Raw genomic sequence first — 17,681 nt, forward strand, 5'->3', positions numbered from 1 at the left:
CAGTATTTGTTAATTTGTAGATATTTTGCTTACTCAGTCAGACTTCTTTCAATGATAAAGCAGTGGAGGATACTTCTAAATCTTATAGCAGAAGCTATAGTTGGGTCATTGGATATATGTCCTTAGAGCTTAGAGAAGAAGCTTGGGCTGGGAGTATAAATCTCTGTGTCATCTGCCTTTAATGGCCTTGGACCATATAGACCATGGGTATATTCTCTTGTGGTAGAATATGGATAGCTAGAAGAGAAGATGACTTGACACTGAGCCCAATGCATCTGGTTTCTCTTGGTTGGAGGCAAGGGAATCTGCAAACACCTCTGGAAAACCGCAGACTGAGAGATGAAGGAGCTGGGAGTATTTTGTGTTTTAGAAGCTGAGGGGACAGCATGTTTCAAGATGAAGGGAGGAATTGTCAGAAGCTCCTGATAGGCCAAGAATTATGAAGATATTGTTGATGTCAGCAATGAGAGTCATTGGTGACACCAGAAAAGCTGCTTTTTAGGGGCAACGAGGGTGGAAAACAGATTGGAATGGGTTGAGCCATGCGGGAGAAGTGAGGAAATGGGGACCTCAAGTGTAGACATAATGTCAAATGTAGACATCTCTGAAGGGTTGAGCTGAAAAAGAGTGTAGGATGTAAGGCAGAAGTTGGAGAATGATATTTGATCAAGTATGTAGATACTAGTGTGTAGATATATTTAGTATGTAGCTACAGGCTAGTGTCCATATATGATATTTTTATGGACAGATTTGTACTTAATAAAAACCAATGGGAAAGAGGCATTTGAGTGAAAGAGATTTGATTAAAAAAAGACAAATGAAAGAGAATTATAATAAAGTAGTAGCAGCAACAACTACCAAAGTCTATTGAGTACTTTTAAGGCACTGTAGTAAACCCTCAGCACACAGTCTCACATTTAATTTTTAAAATAACGTTGTGTGGTGGGTGCCATCGTTTTCTCTAGGATAGAGAGGAGCTAAGATGTTGAGTCACCGTGCAGTGTCCTCTAGCTAGAAAGTCATGGACTCACTGAAGCACAGAGCTTTGCTATCACCGCCTCCCACCATTTCCGACTTAAATTTCAGTGTCCTGTGCTGCCACTCAATAGCGACTTAAATATCCTTTGTGTTAAGAGAGGCTACTTTGAAACTCTTTGTCAGAATGCGCTAATAGATCTATTTTGAAAATAATTCCAGCGAGTGACCTGGGTCAAAAAATAAAAGTCTTATCTGCTGAGAAAATTTCACCTTGTGAGTGCATGCAAAACACTGTGTCCCAAAATAGAGGCTTATGAACTGAAGGTGATTTGCTCAAACAACTCCCCAAGCAATTATGGAGGCGGAAATAAAGTCTAGGAGAGTTGTGTTTTGTTTTGTTTTCTTTTTTTAAACACAAGGACAGGAATGATGACGGGCTGAGGAAGCAACACAGCATCCTGAGCATAGTGGGCAGCAGCCTGGTTCCTGATGAACAGGGTGACATGAAAACCCTCTCTGGAAGCTTCCCTGTGGACTCTGACTGGCTGAGTTTCCTGAAATTGTATTAATACTGTCCTTTTACTTTTACTAGGGCATAATGACTACATGTGTCCAGCCACCAACCAGTGCACAATTGATAAGAACAGAAGGAAGAGCTGTCAGGCCTGTCGGCTACGCAAGTGCTATGAAGTGGGCATGATGAAAGGCGGTAGGTGCTGCGACTCGGGGCCTGGCAGCAGGTGGTCATGCACTGGAGGCCGCTGCAGTGGGTGGCCCCCAAAGTGGGTGTCCCGTCCATCACCAGTGCTGGCTGTCTCTGTTCTACTAACCAAGGGAACTTAATGTTTTCTGTTTTCCTCTCCTTATTTTTCTTGGCCACAGAAATATTTTTATAATATGTTTTATTTAAAAAGTAGGTAGCATAGAACTAAAACTTCTAATTTGCCATTTGCGTTTTATATTAGAAATGTAAATAATGATTTTGAATGGAAGGTGTTTGGAAGGTAGCAGTGGAAGGACAGGCCGACTCTCAGTGAATTAGTCTAGAACTGTTTTTCGGTGACTGTGTATGTTACTCATGCTAGAAAACACTATCTGAGAATAACCTTTAATTCAATTGAAACTTGTAAATAGGAGAGCTAAGTAACTAATTTATAATCCTTCCATCGTTTCACATCCCTTGTGGAATTTGACTTTCAATAAAAAAGCAGCTTTCTCCTGTGGGAGCTTATGAGACCAGCACTCCCATGAGCCCAGCATCTAGCGCGGCACTGAGGGTGAGAGGTTTACTGAGCATTAGCGACCCCAAGGCATTCAGGGTCCATGTGTGGGGGTGAGGTCGGGTGGTGGGGGTGGGGTTGGCAGTGGGGTGGGGGGCTTGCATCACTCATGGATTCAACCTTCCTCTTTTTTTAAAAAAAAGATTTATTTATGTATGCATACAAGAACTGGGGTGTAAGCCAGAGGTGCGGCAGGTGAGAGGGTTCACCAGAGAGAGTGGAACAGAACAGGCAGATCGACTGATATACACTGCTGAGGGGAGCAGCGGGGAGACAGGAGAGGTCTGCTGCGCCATGTGGGTCAGCTTACTGGCTGGCAGGGGATCAAACTCATGCTGTAGTGACTAGCAGTAGCTTGATAGCGCTGTCTTTAACCCCTGTGCCATCAGCGAGGCCCCTTCCTGTTTTCTTATATGAGGATCCAGTGCCTGTATCTGGGAGTGTTTGATGCTCTGTGAATCTGGTGTCTTGGTGGCTCGATCCCCTCATTTTCTTGGAACTTTGGTCCAAGGAATACGTCTGCTTCTGAACAACCTTCAAAATGCTGGGAGGGAACAGTGGGAACATGCGATTCTGACAAAGTCCCAGATGTGTTTAGAGTCAGGACAAGACAAAGGGAGGGCTAGTTGGTGGCCGAGGCTGCCTGCTGCAGGCAGATGGAAAGAGGGGAGAAGCTTTCTGCAGGAGGTGAGACTTGGGATGAGTTAAGGGAGAACAATGTTGTTACAAAGCAATGGTGATGGTGCAGTAAACTTTGACTTACTAATCCTTGGATGGAGAGGGGCAAAGGATAAGCAAGAATGGGGAGCAGACACAGGCCTGTGGAGCAAGGAGGTAAGACTGCTCAGCTCCCTGGTCCCTGGTCAGCCTTCCAGGTTGGAATTTTAAATGCAGCATTTGGAATAAATTCTCTTGATGAACAGATGAAATGTGGAACATACGCATTGTGTGAGCTGTGACTGTATGTCTTGAGTGTCTGAAAAAGCAGCCTTAATTCAAAGGGTAATTAATTCCAAGAATTTAACAGCCACATTCAGAAAATGACACTTTGAGTCATAAATGGCTTAAATATTTAAGGAATTCATCTTTCTTTGTGCTGTTGGAAAATTAGTGAGGCCTAATTAAACTCACAAAAAGCTCCTGAAGGTAACTTGAAAAGTGACAGGAATGAGGACTATAACAGCTACATGTCAGAAGTTTAATGTAAAACAGTGGAGTTTGAATTTAATATTCTTTTTTGGTGATTGAAGATAGAGTCAGGCCAGCCTCTCATATTCATTCTTTTGCTGCACTGAAATAATCTACATGTGAATATGTCCAAAACATTTATTCTGAGGGTACCCATACCTTGACCCCACTTCATAAAACAATATTTTTCTTAAGTATATTCATATACAGTCTGGCTGCATAAGTATAAATTATGCTTATGCATATTTAATAAAAATGTTAATAGGCAAAGACAGCATGAAAGTTTGTACTGTTTTCAAATAGCACTCTGGCTAATTTGCACATAGCCAGTCATTGTGCTCCCATACACCCATACATGTGTATTTATGACTGAAAATTATATACATATATCTGTATTAATTTGCTGCTATAGTAGTCTGCTGGCCTGCATGTCAATACCACAGCCTGGGCCACTTTAATAACCGATGCTAACTTGCTGCCTGAAAGTTCAAGATCACCGTGCTGAAAAGTTTGGTATCTAGAGCGGCTCTTCTTCCAGGCTTTTAGGTGACTGCTTTCTCTCCTCAGAGAGTCCTCGTGTCTCTTCTCGGCAGCCATGGGCAGAGAGGGAGCAGTTGCTGGGGTGTGTCTCTCTTCTTCTGAGGATCCCAGTTCTAGCAAGAGGGCCTCCTTGTAGGACTTCACTTAACCTTAATTTCCTCTTTAAAGGCTCTGGCTTCAAATATAGGCAGGCCATGAGTTAGGGCTACAAAATATGAATTTTGGATGAACAAAATTCAGTTGATAACAACTGTCACAATAAAATAGCACAGACTGGATGGTTTAAGCAATAGAAATTCCTTTTCTCACAGTTGCGGTGTCTAAAAGTCTGAGATCAAGGTGTCAGCAACTTCGGTCTCTCCAGAGGCCTCTCTCCTTGGTTTTCTGCAGGCTGTCCTCTCCCAGTGTCCTCATGTGCCTTTTCTCATGACACATTTTCCCAGTGGTTTCCTCTTCATCTGAGGACTAGGTTCCCACCCTTATGACTTCATTTAACCTTTATTATCTCTTTAAAGACCCTATGCCCAAGTACAGTCATATCATCAGACACTGAGGTATTAGATATTAATTAAATCTAGATTTTAAATTAAATTAGATTTTAATTGAAATCCTATTTTAATTAAAAAATTCAGCAATGATTTTTTTTTGGAGGTTATAATTCAATTCATAAAAATATTTCAAAGAGATTCCTCAGTGGTTGTTCAGAATCTGTAAATCATGAAAACATGTGTTTTTCTGGGAGTTTATGTCAGTGCATCTGTTTTATGCCAAGTTGTAAAACCATAGGTTGTAAGAACATCTCACTTTAATTATGTCTAAAGTGTTTTCATAAAACAATGTAGTTTATTGTCTTCTGCAACACAGTATACTACATAAACCTCTGACACCTTGTGTAACAGCTCCCAGAATCCCAATGAATAAAGAATTTACAACCAGAAAAACAATTATTACTAACTCAAACATTTGCAATTACTCATAAAGAACAAATGTGACTGAATACATTTTTACAACACTTTTTTATTGGTTTCACAAGATATCAGTTTCTTAACCTGGCTAGATCTCAATTAGAATATTGAGTCTCTATAGATGAAATAAATTGTTTAATCAGATAGAGGAGAAAGATCATACACCCGCTACTTTTGAGGCAAGACTGGATAAATTTATTGAAGTGTGGTATATGTCAGAGAGAGTATATGATTTATCTACATGAAGAAATTATTTTAATCTATTATAATTACGACTTACCCTGAAATTCCAGACATCATTATAGGTTTGGTTCTGAACCAAGATATTTCAGTACAATGCAAGATTTAAGATGTGTTTTAAGGACTGCACTTTGCCATTTTAGTGCATTGCAGGTCTCTGTCTCTGCCTACTTTAGGTTTTCCTCTGCCTCTCTCTCCCTAATATTCCTTCTTTAGGGAGACTTTCCCTGAGCCTAACATTAAGTTAGTTCTCTGTGTTATACCTTTTATAACAAACAACTCTTTTCAGAGCTCTGTCCCTATTATTGATGGTGATTCAACATCTGTTTTCCTCTATGGAGTGTAAACTCCATGATGTAGGGTCTGTTTACTGATCTAGTAGTACAAGAAAGTCACAAAGTAAGTGTTCAAGGAACAAAAGAGTATGGTGCTGGAAGGAAAAAAAAAACACACAGACCGGTGGAGTAGAATTGAGAGCCCAGAAATAAACCCACACCTCTATGGACAGTTTATCTATGACAAAGGTGCCAATAGTCTACATTAGAGAAAGGAAAGTCTTTTCAACAAGTGGTGTCTGAAAATTGGTCAACCACATGCAGAAGAATGAAACTAAACCACTTTCTCACATGATACACAAAAGTGGACTCAAATGGATAAAAGAGTTGGTTATTAGAACTGAAACCAGAAACTACATAGAAGAAAACAGAGACAAAACAATCCATGACATTGACTTAAGGAATTTCTTCGTGAATTTGTCTCCAATAGCAAGAGAAACAAAAGAGAATATAAACAACTGGGACTCTATGTAATTAAAAAACTTCTACATAGTGAAAAAATGATTATTAAAACAAAAAGACACCTTGCTAAGTGGGAGAAAATATTTGCATGCCACACACCTCACAAAGGGCTGATATCCAAGATATGCAAATAACTCATACAATTCAACAAAAAGAAAACAAAAACCCTATCAAATAATGGGTAGGAGAGTAAAAATAGGTACATCCCCAAAGAAGACATACATGACCAACAGTCTTATGAAAATATGCTTATCACTACTTATCATCGGGGAATGTAAATCAGAACCACCATGAGATATCACCTCACACCTGTGAGAATGGACCATATCTAAAATTCCAGAAACTACTGTTGGCAAGGATGTGGAGAAAACGGAATATTTGTATGCTTTTTGGCAGGAATGTAGACAGCTCCAGCCCCTATGGAGCCCTGGATGGAGGTTCCTCAAAACAGTAAAAATAGATGTATTGTATGACCCAGCAACTCTACTCCTAGATATCTTTCCAAAGAATGCAAAGACACTAATTTGAAGGGCTACGTGCATGCCGATGCTCATTGCAGCACTATTTGTAGCAACCAAGTTACAGAAACAAGCTAGTGCCCAAAGACAGATGAGTGGATTAGGAAGACGTGGTCTAGATACACAATGGAGTTCTTTTCAGCTCCAAGGAAAGGTGAACTCTTGCCATCCTTCACAACATGGGTGGAACTGAAGGGAACGATGCTAAGTGAGATAAATTTGAAGGAGAAAGATAAATACCAAATGGGGTCACAAATAGGTAGAGTGTAAAGAAACAAAATCAAGAGTCAGATAAAACCAAACCAATAACAAACTGAAATCTCACTATAGAATTGAAACTACCAGAGGAGAGAGAGAGAGGAGGGGGGGCCAATGTGTGGAGGGGCCTAGTGGACTATGGTGGAGGACTGTGGGTGCCTTGGTGTGTATTGGGAACAGCACCTGAAGGGTGTGATCTTATACCTTTCAGTCACATACAGTGTTGTAAACCAATGTTTCCTCAGAGAGAGAGAGAGAGAGAGAGAGAGAGAGAGAGAGAGAGAACGCACGCACTCAGACCAGTGGCCAGGGAAAGTCTATTTGTGTGTTAGTTAAGTGCTCTGGATTTGTTCAACCTAGAACGTTACTCAACCCATCTGACTTCCAAGGTGTATCTTGTTATCTAAGAATATGTTATCCAGCTTGATTTGGTGGAAAGGGGAAGACTCCAGTGCTGGAATTCCTGCCCCAAATACTGACTCCTCCTCAGACTTGCTGAGCAATTCTTTTATAGTCGCTTTTATGAGCTTCTTTCTCTTCAGATGTAAAGTTAAAATAAATAATTTCTACTAAAGTTTATTGTGAAGTCACAATTCACCACATGTGGAAGTTTGAAGTACCACACAAGTATTATCTTTTCTGTTTTCTATTAGCTCAATACTTAGCACTGCTTTTTTTATTTCCAGTTAGAAGAAAGAGGATGGCAGTTTTACCAAATTGCAGCTGTAACATACTTAATTCCTTTCTAGGGAATAAAAATCTTGCTTAAACACATCTGATTTTCCCTCTTTCTTTTTTATCTCATATGCTGATTGTAGCTTTATGATTAGTGAGATTTGTTGTTTGTCGTTTTATGATGCCAGAGGTTTCCACAAATTTGCTGAAATTTCCTTAGAATAGACTGAGAGGTGTGGTGGTGACAAGGCTTTAATTTTTCAGATGAGGAAATTGGCATACAGAAGTGAGTTGATGTGTAGACTCATACACCACCACCCTCATTGTTTCCTTATAACATTGAGAAGATAGTAGAGAGAAAACAGGAGTTTCCCAGTAGTCTTTGTTTTTCAGTGTTGCAGCTTCATATTGAGAGATATTCCTAAACAATAGATTTCAAATATTAATGTGATTTTAAAGTGTGGAAATAACATACTAATCAAATAGATGGGGGAATGCACGTTATGTTTCTAAGAAACTCTGGAGAACTGGAAGATAAAATATTTTCTTGTTGTGTACTTTTGTTGCCTAAGTTAAATATTTATTAGTATGGTTTACTTGAATTTGTTTTATTGATGAAATGAAATCCCAATCTAGAAAATTAGGTTACCTTTAATCGTAGATTGGCTATCTTTCTCTAAAAGTAATCAATTAAGTGTTAATGAGTGTAGAACTTACTCAGTGAATGAATATGTAAATGTGAATTACTGTCCTGGGATTATCTAATATTTGTGGAAGAGTTGTAGCTGATGTACACAATGTTTTTTGCAAGTCAGAATTGGGAGTTCCTGTTTATAATTTGATGTAAGAAAAATGTTAAAGAAATCTTGTTTCACTGAACCAAAGAGATTCTAGTTATTTTAGGTAGCAGCATATATATTTATGATATTAAAATTATTATTTTACTAATCATATTATAAATATTTAATTTATGTAGAATTCCCCCATGTTATCATTTCTTTTTTTTGCAAACAAAGAAATATTCTGAATCAAATGCACTTGAATCATATGCATGTATGCAATGTTTTGTAACATTTAAAGCAACTACACTCTTCTTCCACGAGCAGCAGCAGATTCTTAACATAATAAACAGATAAAAGTTCACTTTGCATAACCTTTATTTTATGTGGTATTTCTTTTTTTTTTTTAAAGATTTATTTATTTATTTATGCAAGCACTGGGTACAGTCAGAAGTGCGGGAGGGTGAGAGAAGAGCAGAGCAGGCAGACTGACGAAGTACACTGCTGAGGGGAGCAGCGGGCGGCAGGAGAGGTCTGCGCGCCATGTGGGACCCTCACCTGCTCGCTGGGAATCAAACCGGTGCTGCAGAGGCTGCAGGCAGTTTTGCAACCCAGCGCTCAACTGCTGCGCCACCGGGAGGCCCCTATTTTACATGGTATTTCTGAGAAACCTCATAAGAACCCAAGTCTTCAAGGAACACATTTGCAAACCACTGATCTAGTCTAATCCCCTGATCTTTTAGAGAAGAAAACTAAGACTAGAGAAATGGAGTGACTTGATCAAATCTCAGAACTACCTCGTAGAAGAATTGAGCCTAGAATCTTAGGTTCTAGATGCAAAATTCATTCTCTTTGTACTCCATGCAACAACTCACATGTGACATGAACAATAATTCATTAAAAATATAGGTGGTATATAACTAAATTAATGCATACAGACACATACATAAATCCAGAGAAATGAAATCAAGAGAAATCAGAGCATCTTATTTGAAACTTCCAAATGACATGATACTATCAACACTTCTTTGATGACTTACTGACCTAGGGGGCAAAAGGAATTAGGCCTAAGATTCATAGCTAACCTATAAATGGTTTTCTGTTTCTGCTTTAGTAGTGATGGCTGCAGTGGTAATGGGAGGGAGTGAAGGACATGTCGGGACTAACTGGATTGTAGAATTTACAGGAAAGAGGAGATGGCGAATCCATGGTAAAGAGTAAGGATGCTTTGGTGGCATCTATCTGAGGAGGGGTGAGCCTGTCTCCCTAAATCATATGTAATATTGTGAATCAATGTCATCTCACTAATGAAAAAGAACAAGAAAATAGTAGATGGTGAATGACACCACTGGGGTCAGAAAAAGTGAGTGGGAAGAAACCAAGATATAAGAATCATTGTGATGAAATTACAAGGATAGAAGAAATTAGATGTCCATTAAATTTCTTTCCATTTAGTAGGCAAGAAAAAAAATGAAATCACTGGTTGTTCTCTCCAAAATTCAGTAAAGGCCAGAGATGTGGTGCTCCATCCTGCCCTCGGGTGCCTAATGGGGTGGAGGCAGGCTAGGCCCTGTGGCTGTTAGTGCAGGTGGGAGAAGCATGGCAGCAGGCTTCCCAGTGCTTTGATCCTGCTAAGAAACATACTGTCTTCATAACTCTTGGTGTAGATCAAACAATTTTCTTATAAATTTTGCAGAGTAGGGAGGGATCAGCTCAATTCAAAGACTGACACCTAACTGACCATTCTGCTAAGCCTACTTCGTCCATGTTACCAAAGACCTCCACCTTGTCAACTCCAACATTCAGTCCTCAGACCTCTTCTTGACCAGTTGGCAGCATTTGACAAAGTAGATAATCCTTTCTCAAGCAATTACCTTACATATTTAAAATTTACTTTTTCCTCCTACCATCTCTAAACTCTTGATTATTTCTTCATCTCGCTCTCTCTTCACCTAGGAAACCTCAGTTTGTTTATTAATGTCCACTAGTTTTTAATTGGTGTTTTGCTTTGTCAAATTGTCCGCTATGTAAATATCTAATATTGTCACTCTCATGTGGACTTGCTTTACTATCCATAATCCCCTCTAACTCATTTTTTGTTTAAATGGCAGCATTTCATCTTTCCTTTTGGCTTAATAATATTCCATTGTGTGGACAGACCACATCTTCTTGATCCATTCCTGAATCACTGGGCACTTAGCTTGTTCCCATGTCCTCGCTATTATAAATCATGCTGCAATAAACATTGTGTAGCATATGATTTTTTTTTGAGTTTTTTGGTTTCAGAGTTTGTTTTGCTTTTTTTTTTTTTTTGGATAGATGCCCAAGAGTGGGATTACTGGGTGAATGCACTATTTCCATTTTTAGATATTTAAAGTAAATCCAGATTGCTTTCAAAAATGACCGAACCAGTTTACATTCCCACCAACAGCAAAAATCCCTCATCCTCTCCAGCCCATGTTGTTGAGGGTCTTTTTAATATGCGCCATTCTCATGGTTGAGAGACAATACCTCTTTGTGGTTTTGACCTATACCTTCTGATTTAATGCAGTGCTAAGCATTTTTTCTTCTTACTATTATTCTTCTGGATAGCCTATTTGGTGCATGTCTATTGAGATCAACTTCCTGTTATATACTTTCTTTACTTGCCTTCTAGGACAACACATGTCTTAGTTTTCCTCATACTCCATCGTCCTTTCTAGGTCTTCTGTTTCTTCTCCTCTGCCTGACCCTGATTGGCCCAAGGTTTAGTCCAGGGACCTCTTCTGTTCTTTGTCTATACCTACCCCTTGGTGACATCCTCTGGTCTCATGCCTTTAAATGTTTTTCATATACTGTTGACTCCCAGATTTGCACCTAGAACTAGAGTTCACACCCTCTGCCAAGTCTCTGACTTCTGATGTAACTGCTTTTCTTTACTTGGGTATCTAATAAACATTTCAAACTCAAGTTGTCCAAACCTTGATCTGTCTCCAGTATGCTTTATCTGTCATCTTTCCCATCTTAGCTAGTAATTTCATCTTTTGAGTTGCTTGGACTACAAGACTTGTTGTCTTTTACATCTTTCTCCCACACCTCACATTCAGGAAATTATGTTGGTTCTACCTTCAAATAATTTCAGAATCTGACCACTTCTTGCTACCTTTACTGTTGCCTCTGTGACCTGAGCCACCAGCATCTTTCCCAGTGTGTGGCTGATGTCCTAGTACTTTTCCCCTACAGTCTATTCTGTATACATTTATTGTAATGTCTGCCTACAGACACATTAAAAATGGGAAGCAAATTACAACATTTTTCTTCTCAACATCTTACATGCTTCCCTTTCCTGACTCACCCAATGTCATCACAGTGGCCATGAGATCCTCCTTCACTCACCTCTGCTCCCCTTTTACCTTTCACCTCTTTCTTATTTCTCTCTCTTGCTCTCTCCACTCTAGCCACATGGACAGTCCTACCTGTCAGGTAAACCCTGTCTTGGGACATTTACTCCAGTAATTCCTTCTCCTTGGCGTGCCCTTCTTGGGATACACATGTGCCATACTCCTTCACCTCCCTCAGGTTCTTTGCCCCAGTGGCAATTCATCAGTGAGGCTTACCTTGACTACCCTATTTAAAAGAGTCATTTGTTTTATCCACACATTCCACAGCACTCCCAGTCCTGATGTCCCCCCATCCTGCTCTACCTTTTTATTTTTCTGCTGTCTTTTCATCTTTGAATGCACCATATAATTAATGATTTTTATTGTTTGATGCCTCTCTCCCTTATTAGAATGTAATCCCCCGATGGGAGTTTAACAAAACAAATAAAACATATTTGAATATTTTGTTCACTAATGTATTGCAAGCACTTAGACCTATGCCTTCTATAATATGCAGTCAATAAATAGTTGTAGCATGGATGAATAGAATGAATGAATAAATCTGAAAATATATCATCAGTGTACAGTTTATAAATAGATTAAACATTCAGAGTCCTGTTTTTCTAATTAAGAGAGAATATCCACTTGGAAATTAAAACCTGTATAGTAGTTATCTTTTACTACTCAGGAGAGCCTGACCTTGAAATCTCAACATCAAGCATCCAACAATAAGCAGCTATTACTCACTGTCAGGGAGACAGGCCTGGAGATTGCTGACACTGGCGGGGAGAGCTATCTTATATCTGGGGGTTAGCTGGCTGTTTTGGCTAGAGGTGACACAACAAGGATGAATCAGCTGTGCTCACCTGTCTTCACCTCCATCAGCTAGTCCCGTCATGATAATGGCACAGCCACAGGGGAGCCAGTGCCCAATCACAAGCCCATTTTAAGCCTTTGTTTGCATGATCTGATGATAATTAGAAAATGGCCAAAACAAGACAAATGTCTGAGCCTTTCAGCTTCCTGACGAGGGGCATTATGTGGCAAAGGTTGACACCTTGGGGCCATTTTTGCAATCTATCCCTATGACAAATGTGAGCTTTTTGATTTTGGTCTGAGAAGTAGCACAGAGGAATGGAATCTTAGACTTGGAAGGGACCTGTGGATTCATTCACTCTTCTTTCCCACTCAGTGTAGGGAAACCTGGGTAGAATTCTTCATAGTGTGTGTTGAAATGCTGAATATAGCTGCATGTTTTATTCATGGCTCTCTACACTATAATCAGTGGGCAGAAAGCCTAGGAGTATCTGTGAACCAGTCCTTCTGGAGAATATAAGCTCATTTCAGATGTGCTAGATACCACCAATTTATTCAGATGTGAGTTTAGTATATAAGTATATTGTGCTGTAATTTCTTATGTATGGAAATTCAAAAATAATTAAATGTAAGTCTATTTAATATTTCGGTAGAAGTACTCTGCAAACATAAAAATCACAAGATACTAACAACTGTCTTTTTATTTTTATTTATGTTATAATTAGAATACTGATTTTATGTTTCATAATAACATTTTGATTGTCTCTTTAGAGCTTATATTCGGGAAAAGGGAACTTCATTTATCTTTCTAAGAAGGACCATGTCTTACCTCTAATGTGAGAAGACATGCTGACAGTTTTTAAAGGTCAGGGAAAAAGTACAAAAAGATCTTTCTTGTTCCATTAATTTGAATTGTTTTTGTCATAATGTTTGGACACTTTCTGTGGGTAAAACCTATATAACATGAAGAACTTCAGGTGCAGTCATTGAATGAATGAATTGCTGTCTTTAAATCCTGTGAGCCTAAGACTTCACTAATTTTCATGTGTTTAATTTTGTTCCCATAATTGTGATTAGGATAATGGGTGGTATCTTGAGCTGAAAAGAACTAAGATCACCTAGTCCACTTCTTTGTTATTCAACTCATTGTTCTTGTCCTAGTAACACAGCGAGTTGCCTGCTCTGCCAAGAAAGCAGGACTGCTGACTCTTGGGTCCATGCCCTGGTTATTGTGCTGCGTTTCTAGCAGACCTATAGTGATTTTGCTCACCATGAAGGAGACACATGCATTCGTGAGATGTTAGTATCACATAGATCAACATTATAACTCAAAACAATCACTATGGACACACGAAACTATACAGTCTTCTTCATCAAAAACTTTAATTAATGCATTTGACTTAATAACACAGCAAAAGTACCCAAATACATGCATACATAGAATGGGATGGAAGTTTTTTAAAAGAAATTACTTAATGGTTAAATACTTAGTGTGTTACTTAGTATTTAAGGTAATTTAAAAAGCATTTTCTCCTTTGGGCCGAAGAATTTCCCCTTTTCAGATAAAAATATTACTTGGTGTAAGCCTGTCTATTTATCTGAAATGTTTAATCTATTCTGGTGTAAAAGAAAGTAGCTTCATCAAGGTGAAGGGTACCTGGCTAAAGGTCAGCTGGATGAGCCTGGCTCTTCTGAGGATTCTTGGGCAATTCACTCAACTTGTCTGAACTCAGTTTTCACTGCTGAAAAAATGGGTTTAACTCAGCAGTTTCTAAAGTATCTTTAAAATTTAATATTTTTTGTTTCATAAATAATGGCAAAGATGTGGAGAGAAAGGACCCCTTGTACACTTTGGTGGGGATGTAGGCTGGTCCAGCCCCTGTGGAAAACAGTAAGGCATGTCCTCAAAATATTCAAAACAGATCTTCCATATGATCTAGGAATTCCTAGGTATATGCCTAAAGAATCTAAAAATACTAATTGAAAGGGAAACACACACTCCCAATTTCCTTGCAGCACTGTGTTTACTTTACATAGCTAAGCTGTAGAAACCACCTTCCGTGCCCCCAAATAACATGAGCTCATAAGAAACATGTGGATATAAACAAAATAAAATACTAATCAGCTCTCAGAATGGGTAAAATCTTGGCATTTATGACAACTTAGATGGAGCTGGATGGGATTATGCTAAGCAAAATGAATCAAAAGGAAATAACTGGATGGTGTTACTTGTATGTGGAATATAGAGATATCAAACAAAGGGATAAGTAGTTAACTGCTGACATAATGCTACCTTAATAAAAGTATGTTTCATGATTTAAGTCAGATTAATATTGGAAAAGTGAAAATATAAACCTAAAGGTAGTATTTACAAGTTTCTGAATATGTATTAGGAAGTAGATGAGAAATTTGCAGAAACTAACAACTGGAAAAACCTGTTGGAGAGCACAAAGCTGGTCTCTTCATTAACATGGAGAATAGATCTATTCTGAATAGTGAGGGTAACAAAATGAATTTGATGTTAATAATGATAGTAGTGGATGGTTATAATATTTGTACAAATTATGAGGCCTCGTAAATGAAAAATTCAAGAACAAAATGTGCTGAGATAGGACTTTGAGAAGATAACTCAGTGCTTTTCTGTTATTAGAGATGTAATAGTTAAGTCTAAGTTCCAATTTCCATGACCAGGTAAAATTTTCTAGTTTCTGCCATGTGAAACAGAGAAAGGAAGAAGAAGAGACACAATGAATTTTGAGATGTTCTTCATTAAATATCACATGAGCTAGTACAGTGATGTTTGTCTGAACACATATTCAGCAGGTATAAACCAATGCAACAGACTTCTTGGACATCACAGAAATATATGCCAGTCTCAAGAGATCCTAAAAAGTGCAGAATTATTTATAAAGATACATTTGGCATGTTTGGAGGCAACTGCACGGTTTAGTTTTAACCCGACTGAGCAAATAAAAATTAGTGAGAAACACACGAAATGATACTTAGGGGTCCATATCACAAATAATTGCTTTAAAAGACTATTATTATATTTATTTTTTATAAATACACATTAATACAAAATTTGTATTGGCTGTTTTATTTAATAAGTTTTACGTAAGGAATGCCAGAATAGTCCAAAATTCTTAACCTAAATCACTTACATATAACTTTTATTGAGCATGTACTTTGTGACATATTGGAGACACAAGGATTTTAATGTGGTCACTAACTGGTCTCAGAATGTAGCACCCTCATGGGGGAGACAGCGGCCCCATAAAAAGATGCCCAAAGCTCTTCATTCCCTAAAAGGAGCTCAATTAGAGTTGGCCAAAAAATTCTTGGGGTCTGCTCACCCCAAGTCTTGACTCCATTGTTTTCAGGAATCAAACAAGCTCAAGTTTGCTGGCTGGCCCTTTGTACTTTGTGATTTTGACTCTGGCTAACAATCTTGGGAATAAAGTTCTCTCCCCTCCTAGATTTGTGTTTCTCTTTGTTTGTGGGCCTGAGTCTTATAGAAAACAACGTCAGCTATATGAAAACCCCAACTAACTCATCAGGCTGTTGTGACAAAGGTAAAAATTACATTTTGATAGTTAAAAGTTGGCACACCAATATAAAGTATTATTTTTCACCTGTGGTGTAGCATTGTGGTTAAGTTTTGAACTTTTGGAATCAAAAACCTGGATTCAAATTTTAACTCTGTGTAAAAATATGTGGCCTTGGGCAAAATATTTAGCCTCTCCAGACTCTAGTTTCTTTTGTGTCAAATGAGGATAATCATACCTACCAAGTTAGGGTGTACAAGAATTAATGTATAGCTTTTAGAATTGCATCCCTGGCTGGGGATGGAACTTGTGCTGCAGTGGCTCCGGCGATAGTTTGATAGCATTATGTCTTTAACTCCTGTGCCACCAGGGAGGCCCCATCATTACATTTTTTTAAAAAGATTTATATATTTATTTATACAAGAACTGGGGTACAGGCCAGAGGTGCGGGAGGGTGAGAGGATTCACCAGAGGAAGAGCGGGGAGCAGAACAGGCAGACTGACGAAATACACTGCTGAGGGGAGCAGTGGGCGAGACAGGAGAGGTCTGCAGCGCCTTGTGGGAATCTCCCTGGCCTGTTGGGAATCAAACCCACGCTGCAAAGGCTGCAGACAGCTACACAGCGCTGTGCTAAACCCCGCTGCGCCATCAGGGGAGGCCCCCCATCATTACATTTTATCACGGAGTATTGAGTAATTAATTATTATGTATTCACTTGAGTTTGGATAATCAGTGGTATATAAAACACAGTACCCAGCCCTGGGGAACCACCTGCCGTTCAGGGTTCCCCAACTTCTGTATCACTCCTGTGTTTTCAAGCCCTGCCCTGCTTTCTTACCAAACCTGTTTGCGCAGCAAACAGATATGCTCATTGACCACAGACATACTTTGTCTCTGTGTGTCTCTCTTCAATCTGTAGTTAGTTAATCATACTTACTAGTAATAAATTTCCATTTACTCCAGTCTTTCTCTCACTCATTTAGGATTCCCTGAGGTCCTAGCCTTTCCCCTCTGGGTCCTAAAATAGATGACTGGATCAAGAAGATGTGGTCCGTATACACAATGGAATATTACTCAGCAATCAAAAAAGATAAACTCATGCCATTTGCAGCAACATGGATGGCGCTGGAAGGGATCACGCTCAGCAAAATAAGCCAGAAAGAAAAAGAAAAATACCGGATGGTCTCACTCATAGCAGGAATTTAGAAAACCTAAATTAGGGACCAGGAAAAAGACTCATTATAATAAAGTAAAAATCAAAATCAACAAGCAGCTATAAACCAGAGACACACTGTGGTCAAAATAAGGGGGGGTGGGAATTGTATGGGGAATATAACCAAGATGAAAATGCATACATTGTGCAAAAATGAAAAGTGATGTAAAAAATATATAAAATGAAAAAAATGAAAAAAGCAAAACAAAACAAAACCTGCCAACTTGGGTGCAGGCTGAGCACTGCGGCCTGCAGTCCAGGCCCGCTGAGAGAGCGGCTGGCGCCATCTTGGCTCTGGGTACCTGCTCGGCCTCAGCTCCCCCGATTGTCACAGAAACCTGGATGTCTGCTCTCAGCCTCACCTCCTTTTCTAATCTTTGCCATCACCCCCTCTCCAGAAAATGTTGATCACTGACTTCTCGTCCTTTATCTGCTGCTCATTTTCTCTGACTCTGTAAGTAACTACATACAGACTTTGCTCTCCCAGAGCTATGCTAGCCACTCAATCTCTGCTTCTCATTCCCAGCCT

At 39.1% G+C, this 17,681-nt stretch overlaps 1 protein-coding gene across 2 annotated transcripts in view; it reads left to right on the top strand.

Annotated features, from left to right (window-relative positions):
* The window catches only part of ESR1 (estrogen receptor 1), a gene marked incomplete at its 3' end in the record, with an annotated part of 250,975 nt that overhangs the window by 77,693 nt on the left and 155,601 nt on the right, over positions 1 to 17,681 (top strand). For both annotated transcript variants that reach the window (XM_084257024.1, XM_084257025.1), the window contains exon 3: positions 1,571 to 1,687. In XM_084257024.1, coding sequence (XP_084113150.1) covers positions 1,571 to 1,687 — 117 coding nt within the window. The remainder of the gene's footprint in view (positions 1 to 1,570; positions 1,688 to 17,681) is intronic.

This window comes from Talpa europaea (genome assembly GCF_964194135.1).
Source record: "Talpa europaea genome assembly, chromosome: 2".
NCBI lineage: Eukaryota > Metazoa > Chordata > Mammalia > Eulipotyphla > Talpidae > Talpa > Talpa europaea.